Source organism: Rutidosis leptorrhynchoides, chromosome 9, assembly GCF_046630445.1.
Source record: "Rutidosis leptorrhynchoides isolate AG116_Rl617_1_P2 chromosome 9, CSIRO_AGI_Rlap_v1, whole genome shotgun sequence".
NCBI lineage: Eukaryota > Viridiplantae > Streptophyta > Magnoliopsida > Asterales > Asteraceae > Rutidosis > Rutidosis leptorrhynchoides.
This window is the reverse complement of record NC_092341.1, coordinates 51,599,415-51,621,076: the sequence shown is the minus strand read 5'-3', so window position 1 is coordinate 51,621,076 and position 21,662 is coordinate 51,599,415. Positions and strand designations below refer to the sequence as shown.

The 21,662-nt window shown below is 36.7% G+C and overlaps 2 protein-coding genes across 2 annotated transcripts; one reads left to right on the top strand and one right to left on the bottom strand.

Moving 5' to 3' along the window:
• Positions 1 to 9,448: 9,448 nt before the first annotated feature.
• On the top strand, positions 9,449 to 10,206 carry LOC139868043 (secreted RxLR effector protein 161-like). The gene is made up of 2 exons (XM_071856381.1): positions 9,449 to 9,878; positions 9,923 to 10,206. The coding sequence occupies exons 1-2, from the start codon at positions 9,449 to 9,451 to the stop codon at positions 10,204 to 10,206; spliced, it is 714 nt and encodes a 237-aa protein (XP_071712482.1).
• Positions 10,207 to 13,872: 3,666 nt separating this feature from the next.
• Positions 13,873 to 21,216, bottom strand: LOC139868042 (uncharacterized). The gene is made up of 5 exons (XM_071856379.1): positions 20,814 to 21,216; positions 17,004 to 17,536; positions 16,718 to 16,820; positions 16,289 to 16,510; positions 13,873 to 15,410 (listed from the first exon to the last, which is right to left on the bottom strand). Exons 1-5 carry the CDS (start codon positions 21,214 to 21,216, stop codon positions 13,873 to 13,875), a joined length of 2,799 nt encoding a protein of 932 aa, XP_071712480.1.
• Between the last annotated feature and the right edge of the window lie 446 nt (positions 21,217 to 21,662).

Sequence of the window (21,662 nt, the reverse complement as noted above, 5' to 3'; positions counted from 1 at the left end):
CAAATGGGTCTACCGTTTGAAGAAGAACTCGGATGGAACCATTAATAGGTTCAAGGCTCGGTTGGTGGCTCGTGGCTTTTGTCAAAGTTATGGGCTTGATTATGAGAAAACTTTTAGCCCCGTGGCTAAAATGGTAACGGTGAGAACAATAATCTCACTAGCGGCTTACAAAGGGTGGAAATTGTGGCAACTTGATGTGAAGAATGCTTTTCTATATGGAGAGTGTAACACCGGCCATTTTTTTTTTTTTTAAATACACAGCGGAAGACTTTATTAACAAACACAATATAAGTCACGTCATTACGTTTAAGTTTACACAACGGTGTTACGTTATCACAAAACATTATTTATACAAAAGTCCACATCAGAGTTGGGTTGTCAAACATGTCTTCTGCAATAGCACCCTTCCCGACTAGCAGTACCTAAACCTGCAAGGGGAGAATATGTGGGGGATTAGCGCACCGCTAAGTGAATGGAATCTATCTAACAGATATAGCTTAAGTCACACACAAGCTATATACTAACAACAACACATGCTAACTATCAACTAGCATACAATAAGACAATACGAGGATCGACGGCTTGTACGAGCACACGACTCTCAGCTGATCGGGCCTGAGTCTACCGATAGTCCCTGCTACTCAATTCACAGTATAGTTATCCAGATGCAGGGGATGCATCATTCACACTATACTCCACAATCAGTAGCCTATGGACCCAACCTCCCCTAGGCACGGTTGACCTCATACGGACTCTAACCTCTCCTAGGCACGGTCTCGAGTCCCCAGTCTCCCTAGGCCCGACTGGTGCCATTCACACAGTGTACACATAATTCACATACAACATCAGGCATACTATATTATTCTAACATGGCAATTTCTACACTATGCATGGTAAAAGAGTCAACCACAGTAGCATGATATGCTACTTAAACTCTATCCGGAGATAGACCCACTCACCAATTACCAGCAACTGCTCAGTTATTATTTCTGAGCTTCCTCCTTGTCCTTATAACCTGAGAACAACACAAACAAAGTTAATATACATATTCAATAAATAATATAATCATTTCATATGATTAACTAGGTCATAACACCATATATTCATAATTTTATGAGTCTACATTATGACTCCATTCAATAATGGCATACAGGTGCGTGCAAAACACGACATACACACTAAAACTCCTTTTTCGACCTAAAAACAGTTTGATCTAGTTTCTTAAAAGTTCACCATTGAAAAGTACTCTTCAATACGATTCCAACGATATTTGATTCATCAAAAACGGAGTTACGGTTTGAAAGTTACGCCCGTTTCAATTTCATAAAAGGTACTGTAGCAAATAGTGACACTTTATCAACTCGGTACTGTAGCAACTCGGGTACTGTAATAACTCGGGTACTGTTGCAACTCGGTACTGTAGCAAATAGTGACACTGTAGCAAATAGTGACACTGTAGCAAATAGTGATACAGTAGCAACTCGGGCACTGTAGCAACCCGGGTACTGTAGCAAACCGGGTACTGTAGCAAACTGGGTTTCGAAGATCTTATGATTTTTTCTCCAAAAACTTGATTTCTAAGTGTTTTTGACCAAATTTTAAGCACAAGAAAGTTACTAAACATATATACAATCTATTTCTAACATCAATTAAGCATAACAAACACCAAATATGAAGATTCAAGCTTAAAATCACACTTTTTATTCAAGAACACAAAAAACCCATTTATTCAAGAATCAAAGCAAGGATTCAAGTAAACAAACCTGATTAGATGATCACAAGAATGATATGAATCAATCCTTAAAGCCTTACAATCAAATTTCTAGCTTGGATTAATTTAGTATTTGTGAAGGATGAAAGAGTAGGTACGTACTAAATTTGGGAAATGTCTAGAAATGAGAATAAAAAAACCATTTACACTCTTAAATAGGCATTAAATCCCATACCCCACAACACACGGGTATTTATCAGTTATCTGATATCTTTCGCACAAGATTAGATAACCCAAACGAGGTCCAAATAAATAAAACAAACATGTTCTGGGACCCTTGTCACAAACTGGTCTTAACCAATTAATAAAATAACACCAATAAAATAATTAAAATAAAAGCACTTAAAACTAAGCATAACCCTAAGGGCAAGATAGACAACTTACAACTAGCTCGGGTTTCAGTCTGTTACAAATCCACCCCCCTTAAGAAGATTCCGTCCTCGGAATCTGGTCTTGGTCAAACAAATGAGGGTAACGGGCCTTCATCAACTCTTCTGTCTCCAACGTAAGATTCGAACCTAAACTGTGTTTCCACTCGATCAACACCATCGGTATCTCTTTATTTCTCAACTTAGTCACCTTTCGGTCAACTACACGGACCGGCTCTTCCACCAATTTCTTATTTAAATCGACCCTTAAATCTTCTAAAGGAAGAAGTTGCGTTTCATCGTCGACTTTACACTTACGAAGATAACATACGTTAAATGTATTATGAATACCGGCTAACTCTGGCGGAAGATCTAACACCACAGTCTGATCATTTAACACTTCACTGATCGGAAACGGACCAATAAATCTAGGTGCTAACTTACCACGTTTACCGAATCTGATAACCCCTTTCCACGGCGAAACTTTTAGATACACTCGTTCACCCACATTAAAGGTTACCGGACGTCTACGCGGATCAGCATACATTTTCTGCCTATCTCTAGCGGCTTTCAACTTTTCTCTCGCAATTGCAACTTTTTCGGCTGTCATTTGAACAATTTCGGGACCTGAAAACTGTTTCTCCCCAGCTTCTAACCAACAAGTCGGAGTTCTGCAACGACGACCGTACAACATTTCATAGGGCGGCATTCCTATGCTCGAATGATATGAATTATTATACGCGAATTCAACCAATGGCAAATGTGTATCCCACGAACCACCATATTCTAACACACAAGCCCTTAACATATCCTCCAAAGTCTGTATCGTTCTTTCACTCTGTCCGTCTGTCTGTGGATGATATGCTGTACTTAAATTCACACGTGTACCCAGATTCTGTTGAAGACTATTCCAAAAATTGGACACAAATCTGGAATCTCTGTCGGAAACGATCGATAACGGCACACCATGACGACTAACTATTTCTTTCACATACAATTCGGCTAACTCACTTAACGAAGCTGTCTCACGAGTAGCAAGAAAATGAGCACTTTTAGTTAGACGATCCACTATTACCCAAATCATATCATGTCTTTTCTGAGTTCGAGGTAATTTGGTCACAAAATCCATCGTTATATGTTCCCATTTCCATTCTGGAATCTGTAACTGACGTAACGAACCATAAGGTTTCTGATGTTCTGCCTTCACTTGAGCACATATATGACACTTTTTGACATAACGGGCAATATCCAATTTCATTGTTGGCCACCAATACACTGTTTTCAAATCATGATACATCTTATTACTACCCGGATGTACTGTCAATCTAGATTTGTGAGCTTCCGTCATGATTAAATCCCTCAAATCTCCAAGCTTAGGCACCCAAACACGATTGTTTAAGGTCTTTAGTCCACGTGAGTCATCAATTAAGTCCACTTTTCGTTTGGTCATTTGTTCAGATTTAATATGTTCGTCCTCTAAAGCACGGGCCTGAATGGTTTTTAAGCTGTTAATCAAATATGAAGTTATATTCAGACGAAGAAATTTCACGTTTTCATTTGACTTTTTACGACTTAGCGCATCTGCAACCACATTTGCCTTACCCGGATGGTATTTAATTTCACAATCATAATCTTTGATCAACTCTTGCCATCGTCTCTGACGCATATTCAATTCTTTCTGTGAGAAGATATACTGCAAACTCTTGTGATCTGTACATATAACACAATGGGTTCCATACAAATAGTGTCTCCACAGTTTCAAAGCAAACACTACCGCAGCCATTTCAAGATCATGTACTGGATAATTCTTCTCATGAACTTTCAACTGTAGCGAGGCGTAGGCGATCACTTTATCTCTTTGCATTAATACACAACCCAACCCATCATATGACGCATCACAATATACCACGAAGTCGTCTGAACCTTCTGGTAAAGCTAACACTGGTGCCTGACACAGTAGTTGTTTCAAAGTCTGAAAAGCCTTTTCCTGTTCATCAGTCCATCGAAAGGCTACATCTTTACGAGTCAACTTAGTCAACGGACCTGCTATTTTCGAGAAATCCTTGATAAATCTGCGATAATAACCGGCTAATCCCAGAAAACTCTTAATCTCAGTCGAAGTCTTCGGAGAATTCCAATTCATTACCGCTTCTATCTTTGTCGGATCAACTTTTATACCTTCGGCGCAAATCACATGACCCAAAAACTGCACTTCACGTAACCAAAATTCACACTTTGAAAATTTTGCAAATAATTGTTCACGTTTCAACATGATCAAAACCTGTCTCAGATGTTCAGCATGTTCACTTTCGGTCTTTGAATACACTAGTATATCATCTATAAACACAATCACAAACTTATCTAAGAACGGGCGACACACTCTATTCATTAGATCCATGAAGATTACTGGCGCATTCGTCAACCCAAACGGCATGACAAGAAATTCATAATGACCATACCTTGTTCTGAACGCTGTTTTCGGTATATCTGATTCAGCAACACGAACCTGATGATATCCGGATCGTAAGTCTATCTTAGAAAAGAATGAAGCACCCTGTAACTGATCGAACAAATCATCTATTCGAGGTAATGGATACTTATTCTTCACTGTTCTTTTGTTCAATTCACGATAATCAATACACATACGCATTGATCCATCTTTCTTTTTAACAAACAATACCGGAGCACCCCACGGTGAAGAACTCGGTCGAATAAAACCACGATCTAATAACTCTTGAATCTGTGACATCATTTCACGAATTTCAGATGGCGCTAATCGGTATGGAGCTTTTGCAACTGGAGTTGTTCCAGGAACCAACTCAATCTTATATTCGACTTCCCTTACCGGCGGCAGACCTGGTAACTCATCTGGGAATACTTCGGGAAATTCTGATACTATCGGAATATCGGCCACTGTTTTCTTTTCTTTCTTCGCATCAATTACATATGCAAGAAATGATTCACAACCCTTTGACATCGACTTTTTCGCTTTCATCATGGTTATCAACGGAAGATTATACCCGCTCCGCTCCCCTCGGGCTACAACACGGGTTCCATCGGTCGAACGAAAGGTAATCATTTTCCTATCACACTTAATATTAGCCCTAAGCGAGCTCAACCAATCCATTCCTAATACTACATCAAAGCTAGGAATAGGTAACACTAAACAAGTCACCGGGAAAGACTTCCCTTCGATCTCTATACAAACCCCAGTCACATAGGTTGTGACGGGTGTGGTCTTACCATCAGCTACTTCTACACTAACCGGCTTGGGTAACATAGTAGCTGGTAAATTCAACTTAGCACAGAAATCTAAGGACATAAAACACCTATTGGCACCACAATCAAACAATACGCGAGCAGGTATTGAGTTGATTAGAAACATACCGGTGATTACTTCGTCGGTTGCCACAGCATTTTCCACCGACATCTGAAAAGCTCTAGCCTCTGCTGTTGGAGGGTTCTTCCTCTTCTGCCCACTCGAGGCAGTTGACCCTCCAGCTGATGCTGAACGTGCCCCTGACCCTGCCCCGGAACTACCACTCTTCGACGGACAACTAATTGCACGATGCCCTGGTTTGTGACAACTCCAACACACACTATTCGGATACGGGCATGCTGAAGACTCATACCCAACAACACCACACTTTAAGCATCTTTTTGTAGCCTCAGAACACTGACCACTGTGAGAAGATCGACACGTGTGACACCAATTCCCTTTACCTGATCCAGATCCAGTACTACTCTGACCACTTTTACCCTTCAATTTAAACCCACTAGAATTCTTAAATTTAGATCCTGATTGACCAGATACTTGTCCACCTTGTTGTAGCACATTACCAAACATTCTGTTTCTGGCAGCCTGAACATCACTTTCTACCATCTTAGCCATCACAACAGCTTGAGACAATGATGTAGCTGTTCTAACAAAAGTTCTGTACTCAGGCAGAATGATATTAACAAAATGCTGGATACGAGATGCTTCGTCTGGCACCCATTGTTGTACAAACCTCAGTTTATCCATAAACTTCTCTACTACCTCATCGATCGTCATTTGAGGTGTCATCTTCATTTCAAGAAACTCAGTCTTGATTCGGTTCATATCAAATGGATTACAATATTGTTCACACACCTTCCCATGAAACTGCTCCCATGTGATCATACTCACTTGCTCTTTTGATATACTAGAAATCAAAGAATCCCACCAAATCATAGCCCTACCTTTCAACAGTCTACTAGCATATGTTACCTTCAGCTCGGGTTCACACTGACACGCTTCAAATACCCTTTCAACTTCTCGCAACCAATTGAGAGTTACAGTCGGATCAGTACTTCCAGAGAACTCGGAGGGTTTGCAATCACGGAAGTTCTTATACGTACATCTTTTTGGTGGTTGCATGTAAGGTTGATGGAACATTTGCATTTGGTATGGATTCATCATCATGGGATTTTGGTAAGTAAAGGTGTTTTGTGGTGGCATATAATATTGGTTAGGTATTTGATTCTGAAACTGGTTCTGGGGCACATTAGGTATCGTTTGGGATTGCGCGGTTGGGAATCCAGGTGGTGTATCATCATTTCCAGAATGCCTCGCCAATTCAAGCTCATTAATTTTGTCCTCGGCCTCTTTTAGCTTGCTTTCTAACTGAAGGATGTAACTACTCTGATCATCATCTGACTCAACACCTTCTTCTGGTGCTCTGAATGTTCCGGGGTTAGATGGGCCAGTTGCGTTTCTATCAGCCATACCTGTGCTACAAAACAGCTCACACAAAAGCTTAGTGGATAACAGTTAGTTCAATCACAACTAACACACGTATATCCTATTTTCACTTAGCCCCCACTCCCACAGACATGTTTGACTTGCCTCAGGGTTTGGGAACAAAATACGCGCACGTATTTGCTGCCAAACCATGCTCTGATACTAACTTGTAACACCGGCCATTTTTTTTTTTTAAATACACAGCGGAAGACTTTATTAACAAACACAATATAAGTCACGTCATTACGTTTAAGTTTACACAACGGTGTTACGTTATCACAAAACATTATTTATACAAAAGTCCACATCAGAGTTGGGTTGTCAAACATGTCTTCTGCAATAGCACCCTTCCCGACTAGCAGTACCTAAACCTGCAAGGGGAGAATATGTGGGGGATTAGCGCACCGCTAAGTGAATGGAATCTATCTAACAGATATAGCTTAAGTCACACACAAGCTATATACTAACAACAACACATGCTAACTATCAACTAGCATACAATAAGACAATACGAGGATCGGCGGCTTGTACGAGCACACGACTCTCAGCTGATCGGGCCTGAGTCTACCGATAGTCCCTGTTACTCAATTCACAGTATAGTTATCCAGATGCAGGGGATGCATCATTCACACTATACTCCACAATCAGTAGCCTATGGACCCAACCTCCCCTAGGCACGGTTGACCTCATACGGACTCTAACCTCTCCTAGGCACGGTCTCGAGTCCCCAGTCTCCCTAGGCCCGACTGGTGCCATTCACACAGTGTACACATAATTCACATACAACATCAGGCATACTATATTATTCTAACATGGAAATTTCTATACTATGCATGGTAAAAGAGTCAACCACAGTAGCATGATATGCTACTTAAACTCTATCCGGAGATAGACCCACTCACCAATTACCAGCAACTGCTCAGTTATTATTTCTGAGCTTCCTCCTTGTCCTTATAACCTGAGAACAACACAAACAAAGTTAATATACATATTCAATAAATAATATAATCATTTCATATGATTAACTAGGTCATAACACCATATATTCATAATTTTATGAGTCTACATTATGACTCCATTCAATAATGGCATACAGGTGCGTGCAAAACACGACATACACACTAAAACTCCTTTTTCGACCTAAAAACAGTTTGATCTAGTTTCTTAAAAGTTCACCATTGAAAAGTACTCTTCAATACGATTCCAACGATATTTGATTCATCAAAAACGGAGTTACGGTTTGAAAGTTACGCCCGTTTCAATTTCATAAAAGGTACTGTAGCAAATAGTGACACTGTATCAACTCGGTACTGTAGCAACTCGGGTACTGTAGCAAATAGTGACACTGTAGCAAATAGTGACACTGCAGCAAATAGTGACACTGTAGCAACTCGGGCACTGTAGCAACCCGGGTACTGTAGCAAATCGGGTACTGTAGCAAACTGGGTTTCGAAGATCTTATGATTTTTTCTCCAAAAACTTGATTTCTAAGTGTTTTTGACCAAATTTTAAGCACAAGAAAGTTACTAAACATATATACAATCTATTTCTAACATCAGTTAAGCATAACAAACACCAAATATGAAGATTCAAGCTTAAAATCACACTTTTTATTCAAGAACACAAAAAACCCATTTATTCAAGAATCAAAGCAAGGATTCAAGTAAACAAACCTGATTAGATGATCACAGGGATGATATGAATCAATCCTTAAAGCCTTACAATCAAATTTCTAGCTTGGATTAATTTAGGATTTGTGAAGGATGAAAGAGTAGGTACGTACTAAATTTGGGAAATGTCTAGAAATGAGAATAAAAAAACCATTTACACTCTTAAATAGGCATTAAATCCCATACCCCACAACACACGGGTATTTATCAGTTATCTGATATCTTTCGCACAAGATTAGATAACCCAAACGAGGTCCAAATAAATAAAACAAACATGTTCTGGGACCCTTGTCACAAACTGGTCTTAACCAATTAATAAAATAACACCAATAAAATAATTAAAATAAAAGCACTTAAAACTAAGCATAACCCTAAGGGCAAGATAGACAACTTACAACTAGCTCGGGTTTCAGTCTGTTACAGAGAGCTTGATCGTAAGGTGTTCATGGAACAACCTATTGGGTTCATTTCAAATCAATTTCCAGAATATGTGTGCCGATTAAAGAAAGCTCTTTATGGCTTGAAACAAGCTCCGAGAGCTTGGTATGGTAAGGTTGCACAATACCTTGTCTTTTGTGGTTTTAAGATTTCTGATGCGGATTCTAGTTTGTTTGTAAAGAAAGAATTAGGTTTCCATGTTTTGGTGTTATTATATGTTGATGACATGATTATCACCGGAGAAAACGAGTCAGAAATCTCTCGTTTAAGTGATGAACTTTCGGTTCGTTTTGAAATGAAGAATCTGGGGGAGATTGGATGTTTTTTTGGCTTGGAAGTTGATAAATTAGAAAAAGGATACTTTATCTCTCAAAGGGGTTATGCAAGAAGTCTCTTGGAACATTTCAACATGGGGGAGTCAAAGCCTATGACTACTCCAATGGAACCAAACCTCAAAATGAAGAAAGATCAAGGAAAAGAGCTCACGGATGTGAAGTTGTTCCGACAAATGGTTGGAAGTTTGATCTATCTTACCATCACAAGGTCGAAAATTGCTTACTCGGTTGGCATTGTTTCACAATTTATGCAATGTCCAACTAATGTTCATATTGATGCAGCAAAAAAGATTCTTCGTTATGTAAAAGAATCAATAGGCCACGGCTTATGGTATAAGAAGTGTGATAATGTTTTGTTAAAAGGTTTCGTGGATGCAGATTGGATGGGAGATGCAAATGATCGCCATTCAACTTCGGGTTACTGTTTTAACATGGGTTCCGCTATTATTTCATGGTGTAGCAAGAAGCAAGATGTTGTTGCTTTGTCTAGCACGGAAGCGGAATACATAGCTGCAACAATGGCAGCTCAAGAATGTATTTGGTAAGAAGATTGATTGGTGACATACTTGAAAAAGTAGATTATGTTGTCAAATTGAAATGTGACAACGAAAGTGCAATCAAGCTTGCTTCGAATCCTGTGTTTCATGCCCGTACTAAGCATATAGAAATGAGATATCATTTTATTCGTGAAAAGGTTCTTAGCGGGAAGATCGAGCTAGCAAACGTAAGGACAAATGCTCAAGTAGCCGACATCTTTACTAAAGCTCTAATGAAAACTAAGTTCATGGAATTTCGAGAAGCGTTGGGGATTTTTGATCGAGAGTTTACACTAAGGAGGAGTGTTAAAATTAGTGCAACATAATCCCTTGATTTATGGGATTTTATCATCCCTTGATTTATGGGATATTTCCAAATTTTTAGATAAATGCATTTATGATAGTAGTGTAGTTGGCATTTAATATTTTCTAGGTGTAGCTGCCATTTAATGTTTCTTATGTATAGTTGGTTTGCATTTATTATGCATTTAATATTTCTCTTGTATTTAAAGAGGAATAATGTAACATTTGAAAATAAGGTAAACCATTTACAATACACTTCGAGTTTGTACATTCTTTGTTCATATTTTATTTACTAAACTTCTATTCTAGCAAGTTATTAATTCTCATAATGGGTCATGTTGGTGCACCCACCTTTGAGTTCAGAGACTGCAACGGACTCTAGAGCAGGTTGCTTAGCCTAAAACCCTGACCCGTCAAATGTGTTTCCATTCCCAAGTTGCTGGAGACGTCGAAAGCAGTTTTTCAAAACTCAATATATTATAAACTTATAATTATGTACTATGAAATCAAAATATACATGTATTTAGACAATATGTATTTGTTAATTGATGATCATATGAACATCATATGTTGGTTCCTAAATTTTAAAGTTACAATGATTAGTTTTGGTATAATTTTTTAAGTGCCTAAAACACATACATGTTTTTTCAGTTGGATATGATGAAGGTTGTAAAAGTCGCCAGAGATTAGTTTGTTAGAATTTCATAAGGATAAATATGTTGAAAAAGATAAGATATAGAGTTGGATATGTTACTGGTTTCTAAGAGATATTGAGATAAATATGTTGATTTTTTTTATTTCCTCTGCATATTCATATATGATTAGAAATTAAGATATAAAGATACTATTCCAACAACCAACATCATACCGGTTGAACTCTGACATTCTCACAAAAGGTTTTAGGGGTGATCAGATAAAAGGATAAAAAATGGTCACGGAATAACTCATTTAGATTATGAATATGTGAGTAAAATTTGTTCTCGTCCCCTGAACAAATTTTTAAAAGTTGTTAAATAACATCTTAAAGTTAGTTGTGAGTATAGATTGTGAGATATGAAGTAAAGTACAACCATTTTGGATGAAATTTATTATAACTAAATAATCTCTTATAATCTTATTTGTTTACTCGCCTATTAATGAAGACTAGCTTAAGACCCGCGGATTCGCGGATTTCATCAATAAAACTTTTAAAATTACTAAATTATGTGATAGCTCATACAAAATTGCGCAATAAATTATGTATATAATAAGCAAATGAATGACAAGAGTGTAGTTAAACATAAAATTAGCCGTAGTAAAAATTAAGTAGAATGAAAATATTAAATATAAGTAAAGATCAATTGGATAAAAAAATAAAATTTGTAACACGAAGTTGGACTTATTCATTGTTGAATGATAAACACAATTTCCATTTTATTTGTCTTCTTAATTCTTACGAAGTATTCTTATTAGCAAGTTGCCAAAAATAATATTTGATTTTCTCTCGTCGATTTGTGTATAAACTTGCTGTCATCAACAATTAAAAAACAATAATAATAATTCTACTGCCACTTTTATGTGTTCGTATTTCTTCTTGCTTTTCTAAACGAAAGTGAATCAATAAACAATCGGCGTGGGGCTAAGCCGCCTAACTTGACTAGGTTCCAAACCCCGGAAAAAAAGAGGAATATAAAAAAAACACAAAAAAGAATATTGTCAAAACTCTTGTTTGCAGCGTTGAAGAATATTGTTATCGTCAACAACAGTAGCATATCAAGCGGTACTTGATCATTAGGCACAGCAAGCCACACCGTAAAAAAAATGCAACGGAAAAGGAGAAGCCGTCAAGAAATCTGCAGCTCTATCAACGAATCTCAGGCTATTCGATGCAACAAATGAGAGAAAAAAAACAGAGTTTATTTATATTATATTTATTGTTTTCTTTCCAGTCCGAACTTTCGCGATTTCGCCATTCGGACTGCGGGGGAGTGTTAGATGATAAAGTTAGCCCAACCCGATTGTGGGCTTAGGTCCACTAGGGTTTGTAGGTTTATTAGGGTTTGCATTGTAATATAAATATCGCATCAATATTGAATAATAATCACGGGTTTTATCATTCAACATTCATGTACTATTAAAATATGATAGTAGACTATTAATTTGTAGCTAAGTATGTCTATGCTGACTTTTCCATAGATTATTCAATGCAACAAACTGCTTGAAGCAACTTGTTTTTCTTTTAATATCCTTCGCATATCCGTTAAACTCTTTTGAAGCACTTTATCAGCCTACATAACAAATAACACAAACAACCACAAAAAATTTGAATGCAAAAAAAAAATAAAATCAAAGGCGTGAGTTGAACAAAATATGCACCTTTACCTTAAAATGATTTTAAATGAATCAAAAAATCAAAATACCTCTAAAAATCATTTTTAAAACACCAAAACTTGACTGCACAATTAGACGGGGCTGTTCGAATCATATATTAAAATGAACTTTGACAATTTTCCCCCATTTGATAAGTGTGACCTGAAACACCAAAAGAAATGAACCATGAATAAATACACCACGTGCAATGTTAGTTTGCTTCTTTGGGATTTCATCTTCACTATTAATCTCATCAAGTGCAGCCAAAAGATTTTCATTTGAAAGTTTCAAAATCCTATCCACTTTATGTAGTTTTACTTTATCTGTTAAAATAGCCAACAACTAAATCATTTTTATCACAACCCCAAGTGATTTAATCACCATATAAAGAATATCCAAATGAGATATATAAATCAAAATATCAAATCATGCAAATTATCTTAAAATGAAGATAAATATATGACACATTTAGTAAGGCCACCTCAATGGTGAAGTCATGACCCATTCATTTGGTAGTAGCTGTAACATAATGAATACTTTATTAAACAATCAAATAATAGTATCAACTTTCTAATGTGGATGAATATAAATCAACAATTTTGTAAGTAACACTGAAGAAAAAAAATACCATATCTTTAGGTTTTGGATGATATATTAGGTGGATGATCGAAGTTGGTCGATTGTATAGAGACGTGTGTTATTGAATATTTCTGAATGAATGATACAATGCCTACACAGCCGATTATATACAGCAAAGTCCTAACTATCATCCCTGATTTCATGGGATTTGATATACTTGCCAAAACTAGATACAAGGTAAATAGGGATAATATATTCTAATTGATATACAATATATATGTGTAAATATATACGGCTAATACACCCCCTCAGTTTGAGCGGGAGATTTGGCGGACGTTCAAGCTGTCTCGGAATGCTTCAAATAGGACTCGGGGTAGACCTTTTGTAAATGTATCCGCAATCTGAAAACGTGTTGGAACATGTAAGACACGAACTTGCCCGTGTGCGACTTTCTCACGAATAAAATGAATATCCATTTCTATGTGTTTTGTTCGTTGATGTTGAACCGGATTACCCGAAAGAAAAATAGCGCTAACGTTGTCACAGAACACCACTGTTGCTTTAGATATAGGACAACGAAGCTCTAAAAGAATATTACGTAACCAACAGGACTCGGATACGACGTTTGCTACTCCCCGATATTCAACTTCAGCACTTGATCTATAAACCGTGGGTTGTCTTTTAGCGGACCAGGACACAAAATTATTACCAAGGAACACACAATATCCGGATGTTGATCAGCGTGTATCGGGATAACCGCCCTAATCGACATCGGTGTAAGACACGGGAGATGATAAGGGAGATCTCGTAAGATGTAATCCGTGAGAAATAGTACCACGAACGTATCGAATGATGCGACATAATGCTTGCATGTGACACACTTTTGGATCATGCATGTGGAGACAAATTTGTTGAACGGCGTATGAGATGTCGGGTCTAGTAAATGTAAGGTACTGTAGAGCTCCAGCTAAGCTTCTAAATTCCGTAGGATTCGAGTAAGAAGGGCCTGTGTTACCACTTAGTTTACCATTGTTGTCGACGGGAGTTTTAACTGTGTTGCTTGTAGCCATCCCTGCTCTGTTGGCAATTGACTCAGCATATTTCTCTTGACTTAAAAATAACCCATCGTGTGTGCGAGTAACAGAGATACCTAGAAAATAGCTGAGAGACCCGAGATCCTTCATGGCAAATTCACTTGCGAAGAGAGACAATAAAGTGGTGCGAAGCTGAATAGATGACGTGACCAAGATGATGTCATCAACGTAGAGTAGTAAGTAAGCAGTGTCGTTACCGTGATTATACACAAAAAGAGAATGATCTGAGGGACTATGTATGAAACCAATTGTGGACGCAAAGGAAGCAAACCGTTGATACCAAGCACGGGGTGCTTGCTTTAATCCGTAGAGTGATCGTTTTAAAAGGCACACATGGTCTGGTTTGGTTGAATCTCGAAAACCAAACGATTGATGCATGTAAACCGTTTCATTTAATGAGCCATGTAGAAATGCATTCTTAACATCGAGTTGATTAATGTGCCATGATTTAGATAAAGCTATAGAGAGCACAAGACGAATTGTAGCCGGTTTAACCACAGGACTAAATGTTTCATTACAATCAATGCCAATCGTCTGCGACTGACCATCACCTACTAGGCGAGCTTTATATCTTTCAAGTGTTCCATCGAATTTAATTTTGTGCCTGAAAATCCAAATACTACGAATAACATGCATGTTAGATGTCCGCGGTACAAGTATCCAAGTATTATTATCCATTAAGGTTTTGTATTCATCGACCATGGTCATGTTCCAATTAGGGTCGGACAGGGCTTCTTTAGGAGAGTGAGGAAGAGGTGATATAGTAGAGGTAGTGGATGAGAGATTAAACGGCACTTTTGGTTTATGAATGCCGGTCATACTATGAGTAATAATGGTGCGAGGTGGTTGATTTGCATTGGAAGGTTGATTAGAGTTGTGAGAGTTTGCTTCTGAATCAGAATTGGAAGTGGCACTAACGGGCTGAGATTGTGATGTGGATGAGACGGGCTGAGGCCCAATGGAACTGGACTGATCTAGAGATGAAGTGGACGTGGGAGAATTAAGGTTAGTAGGTGTGCTGCTTGAGATAATTGGACTTGTGGGAGATGTAGTTGGGTCGGCAGGTGGTGGGCTTTGAGATGGTGGGTTGTGTTGGGCCGTAAAGTCAAGAATAGGCCTAGACTGAGTCAGAGTAGGGTGACAGATAGGAGTTGAGTCCGTATGTGGTGGGCTGCGAGTGGCCTGGGTTCGGTTAGATACAGTAGCTGGGTTTTCGGTTTAAGGTAATAGAAAGTAAGGATGTACATTATCAGTGATGGATCGATAAGTGGATGGAGAAGGATTATGTATTTTGGAGAAGGGAAATTGAGTTTCATCGAATATAACATGACGCGATATGATAAACTTTTGTGATGATAAGTCATAACATTTATATCCCCGGTGATTAGGTGGATAACCAAGGAAAACACATGGCGTGGAACGTGGTTGGAGTTTATTGATAGTATGAGAGGGAAGTAACGGATAACATAAACAACCAAAGGTGCGTAAGTGTGAGTAAGATGGAAAACGATTGTAGAGAAGTTGTGTTGGAGAGGCATAGTTAAGTGTTTTAGTTGGTAAGATATTAAGGATATAAGTTGCCATTTGTAGTGCATGAGGCCAAAAGGCTAATGGAACGGATGCGTGTGATAGAATAGTTCGAATAATGTTGTTGATGGCACGTATTTTGCGTTCAGATTTCCCATTTTAAGGTGAAGAATAAGGACAAGAAAATCGAAATTGCATTCCATTATCTTTACAAAATTGATGAAATTGTTTGTTTTTGTATTCGGTTCCGTTATCGCATTGAAAGGTTTTAATCGGTTTTTCAAATTAGGTTTGTATAAGTTTGTTAAAGATAAGAAAAGTGGAGAAAACATCAGACTTATTTGTGAGAGGATATGTCCACAAAAAATTCGTGTAATTATCTAAAAAAAAATATAGTATCGGTGCCCGTTAGTGCTTGAAACAGGAGAGGTCCAAAGATCACTGTGTATGATATCAAATGGAGATAAAGTAGTAGAATAAGAAGAAACATATGGTAATTTTATTTGCTTTCCAAAAATGCAAGATTGTCAAACAGAATTAAATGGTTGTTTATTACATGTAATAAACTTTTTATTACTAAGAGAACGTAAAACTTCATCGCCCGGATGTCCAAGGCGGTGATGCCATATGTCGGTAGATAAAGCAGTAAATGCGGACGGTTTAGAGAGATGTTGGAGCACGGAGTTGGTGATGGGATAAAGGTCACTTTTACTGTTACATCTCAGAACCGGCGTGCCTTGCGGGAAATCCTTCACAGTAAAACCAAAAGGATCAAAATCTAAAGATATATTGTTATCAGTTGTTAAACGACGAACAGAAATAAGATTTTTTATAAGGTTAGGTGAGTGTAGAATATTTTGTAAGTAAAGAGGTCGTGAAATGTTGGATAAGGTTGAGTGTCCAAAACCCTGTATTGGAATGCGATGACCATTACCGACAATAATATTTTTACGTTGCCTTAAGGGATAATAAGACTCGAGATTACCTGAATTCGCAGTCATATGAGAAGTGGCTCCGGTGTCCAGGTACCATGTATCATCGGGAGGATTGAGAGTCACCGTGTGCAAGGCAGCATTAATATCAGTAGGCTAATATCCATCGATTGAGCCATTAGATAGATGGGCTTGTGCAGGTCTCAGGCCCAAGATACCAGACTGGTTGTTGTTATTCTGATTTGGCCGAGCCCAAGTGGTAGTTGGATAGGGGCATGGTGCATAAGCCCAAGCTGGTTGTGAGGCCCATTGAGCAGAATTGGCCTACGGTGGATAGGCCTGCCATTGAGTTCCTGAGTGATTTGGGGAAAAACCCATGCCCCGACCTCGATTACTATTTCTTCCTCGATTAGGGTAACTGGAACCACCACGAGATTGGTGATGAGCACCACGACCACTGCGACCCCGGTAATTGGATGACCGGAAGTTGGATTGGTGGTTCTGATGACCGATAATTTGATCGTTGAAAGGAACGGATTCAGTAGGTGCCGATGACTTAGAAGATGAATTAGCAAGGAGAGCAGTATCAAATGAGGATGAATTGTTGCTTGCCTGTTTCTTCTTTCGTATTTCTTCCAAGATGAGCTTGGATCTGGCCTCGTAAAAAGATGGTAGCTTGTCTAATTGAGTGAAGTAAGTACCTACAGTATCAAAATTGTCATTCAAACCTGCTTTGAGTTGGAGCACCATTCGATCATCATTAACATTATCTCCAACATTGCGAAGTTGATCGGCTAGGATCTTGATTTCTTGGCAGTAGGCAGCACAGTTGGGAAAGTCATCTAGGCGAATTGTATTTGTAGTGACTCGAACTTTTTCATGATTATATATTATATGAGATTAATATTTACATGAATAAATGTTTCCAACATGTTAAGCAATCAAACTTGTTAAGACTTGATTATTTGAAACGGTTTTTGTATTAACGTTTGACCACCCAGTTTGTCCGATGATTCACGAATGTTATAACTTGTATATGACATGATATTATATATATGAACATATATATATATATGTTTAACATGATTAAATGATAATTAAAGTATTTCATTATGTATATTAACAATGAACCTTATACATAAAACAAGACTACTAACCTAAGAAATTCAAAACGATATCTATACGTAACGATTATCGTTGTAATAACGTCTTAATATTTATATATCATATTAAGATATATTAGTACATCATGTTATCATAATAATGTAATAATTTAACATCTTATTAGATATAATAACAATGAGATTAATTACATTTAACGAAATCGTTAACTTATAGGTTCCGAAACAACATGTACATGTAACGACTAACGATGACTTAACGACTCAGTTAAAATGTATATACATGTAATATATTAAGATGTATTGTTACACTTTTGAAAGACTTCATGACACATATCAAAGTACTTCTACTTAACAAAAATTCTTACAATTACATTCTCATTCATTTTCATCAACAATTCTACTCGTATGCACCCGTATTCATACTCGTACAATACACAGCTCCTAGATGTACATACTATTGGTATATACACTTCAATAATTAGCTCTTAGCCGCCCTTAATGAGTCATCAAACATGTGGGAACCATTCTTTGTAATCTAGTATGAATTATTTAGCAAGATTACAAAAATATTATTAATCATTCATGACTTATTTACAAGAAAACAAACTTACATATCCTTTATATCGAATCTATATATCACGACCTAAAACACATACAAACACCTTAATTCTTCAATTTTCTTCATATAATTGAACTCTCTCAAGTTCTATCTTCAAGTTCTAAGTGTTCTTCATAAATTCTATAAGTTCTAGTTTCATAAAATCAAGAATGCTTTCAAGTTTGCAAGTATAGTTCCAAGCTTTCTAATCCATTCCAAGTAATCATCTAAGATCAAGAAACCTTTGTTACTTACATTAGGTTATCATTCTAATTCAAGGTAATACTCATATTCAAACTTTGATTCAATTTCTATATCTATAACTATCTTAATTCGAGTAAAAATCTTACTTGAACTTGTTTTCGTGTCATGATTCTACTTCAAGAACTTTCAAGCCATCTAAGATCCTTTGAAGCTAGATCATTTCTTGTCACTTCCAGTAGGTTTACCTACTAAACTTGAGGTAGTAATAATGTTCATAACATCATTCGATTCATATATATAACCATCTTATTCGAAGATTTAAACTTGTAATCACTAGAACATAGTTTAGTTAATTCTAAACTTGTTCGCAAACAAAGTTAATCCTTCTAAATTGACTTTTAAAATTAACTAAACACATGTTCTATATCTATATGATATGCTAACTTAATGATTTAAAACCTGAAACCACGAAGAACACCGTAAAACCGGACATACGCCGTCGTAGTGAAACCGGGAGCTGTTTTGGGTTAGATAATTAAAAACTATGATAAACTTTGATCTAAAAGTTGTTCTTGTAGGAAAATGATTTTTCTTATGAACATGAATCTATATCTAAAAATCATGGTTAAACTCAAAGTGGAAATATGTTTTTCAAAATGGTCATCAAGACGTCATTTTTTCGACTGAAATGACTACCTCTACAAAAATGACTTGTAACCTGTATTTCCGACTATAAACCTATACTTTTTCTATTTAGATTCATAAAATACAGTTCAATATGAAACCATAGCAAGTTGATTCACTCAAAACGGATTTAAAACGAAGAAGTTATGGGTAAAACAAAATTGGTTAAAAATGGTTAATTTGACTACGGGATGAATTGACAAAAATCTATACTAACCATATCCTAACTAACTTATATTGTATTATACATGTATTCTAACATATATTATGTAATCTTGATAGACATAGACACGTATACTATGTTTTGACATATTATATTGACGTCATATATATATATTATTTGGAACAACCATAGACACTCTATATGCGGTAATGTTCGAGTTAGCTATACAGGGTTGAGGTTGATTCCAAAATAATATATATACTTTGAGTTTTGATCGAGTCTGAGACTTGTATACACTGGGTCGTGGATTGATTCAAGATAATATATATTGATTTATTTCTTTACTACTAACTGTGGACAACTAATTGTGGACTACGAACGTTGGACTGTTAACTTAACAAACTTAAATCGTTAAAACATAATAAAACATATTGTTAATATATTTTGATCATACTTTGATATATATGTATATATTTGTTATAGGTTCGTGAATTGACCAGTGGCCAAGTGTTATTTTCTGACGAAGTGATAATCTGTGAAAGTGATTTATAGTCCCATTTTTTACTATCGAATATTTTTGGGATGAGAATACATGTAGTTTTATAAATGATTTACAAAATAGACACAAGTACTTGAAAATTACATTCTATGATTGAATTATCTTATTGAATATCACCCTTTTGCTTGGTAACCTAAGAATTAGTGAACGCCACTAATTGACGCGAATCCTGAAGATAGATCTATGGGCCTAACGAACCCCATCCAGGTTATGGATGCTTTAGTACTTCGATTTTTATATACAGATGAGTGTACCTGTATATTTGGGGATATTCTATATGCATTTGTTAATGTCAGTTACCAGGTGTTCTTCATATGAATGATTTTTATACAGATGAGTGTTCCTGTATTATATTTTTTTGCAGATGAGTGTTCCTGCAGTTAATTATGAAAAATGAAATCTTGTGGTCTATTAATATAATTTGATATATAGGTTAAACCTATAACTCACCAACATTTTTGTTGACGTTTAAAGCATGTTTATTCTCAGGTGATTAATAAGAGCTTCCGCTGTTGCATGCTAAATAAAGACAGGATTGGAGTCTGCATGCTTGTACAAAATTGTTTAAAAACTGCATTCGAAGACTTAAGTTGTTGTGTAATATTATTGTAAACTATTATATAATGGTCGTGTGAAAACGCTACATTTTAGATTATCATTATTTGATAATCTTCGTAATATTTTAAACCTTTATTGAAAATATAAAGGTTTTGGTTCGTTTCAAAAATCGAATGCAGTCTTTGAAAAACGCCTCATATAGAGGTCAAAACCTCGCAACGAAATCAATTAATATGAAATGTTTATAATTATTATGAACGGAACATTTCAGTATTGAATTGGCGTTGAAGATAAAGAGCCCTAGAATTTTTCTTGTCTTGAAAAATGTTTTGCAGTCGGAGCCAAGCATTGGCTGCATCAGATTCATCTTCAAGTATTTGATTCATGAGATCATTGGAGATGGTCCCATATATCCATTGAAGAACAAGGGCGTCTAGGCGATACCATAGTGCATCCTTGGTGACAGTGGTGGTGGTACTATCAGACGATGAAGAGAATTCAGGAGAGACAGTGATGATGTGGTCTAGGACATCATAAGCTTTGTAATGCAACTTGAAGAGGTGAGCCCATGAATTGTACTGTGCTTTTTCCATATCAAGGGTAACAGGAATGAGGTTTTTGATATTGGAAATTGAAAGTGCAGGATGGAACTTTTCAGTCATTGTTGTGAGTTGAGAAGAAGATGAAGAATTAGGGTTGTGAAAGCAAGAAGAAGAAGAAGCAAAGTATCGGCTGTTGTAGGGTTAGAGGCCTGATACCATGTTATTGAATATTTCTGAATGAATGATACAATGCCTACACAACCGATTATATACAGCAAAGTCCTAACTGTCATCCCTGATTTCATGGGATTTGATATACTTGCCAAAACTAGATACAAGGTAAATAGGGATAATATATTCTAATTGATATACAATATATATGTGTAAATATATACGGCTAATAACGTGTTCTTTTACAATCATTGATGTTACAAAATGCATAAACATTAGATATCACAAAGTTTGTTAAATAGCATTATTAAAAAAAAGAGTACAAAAGGCAGGTCATTGCATTACAAATGCATATATGACAAACTATATGGTGCACTTACAGATTACAAAGGGTT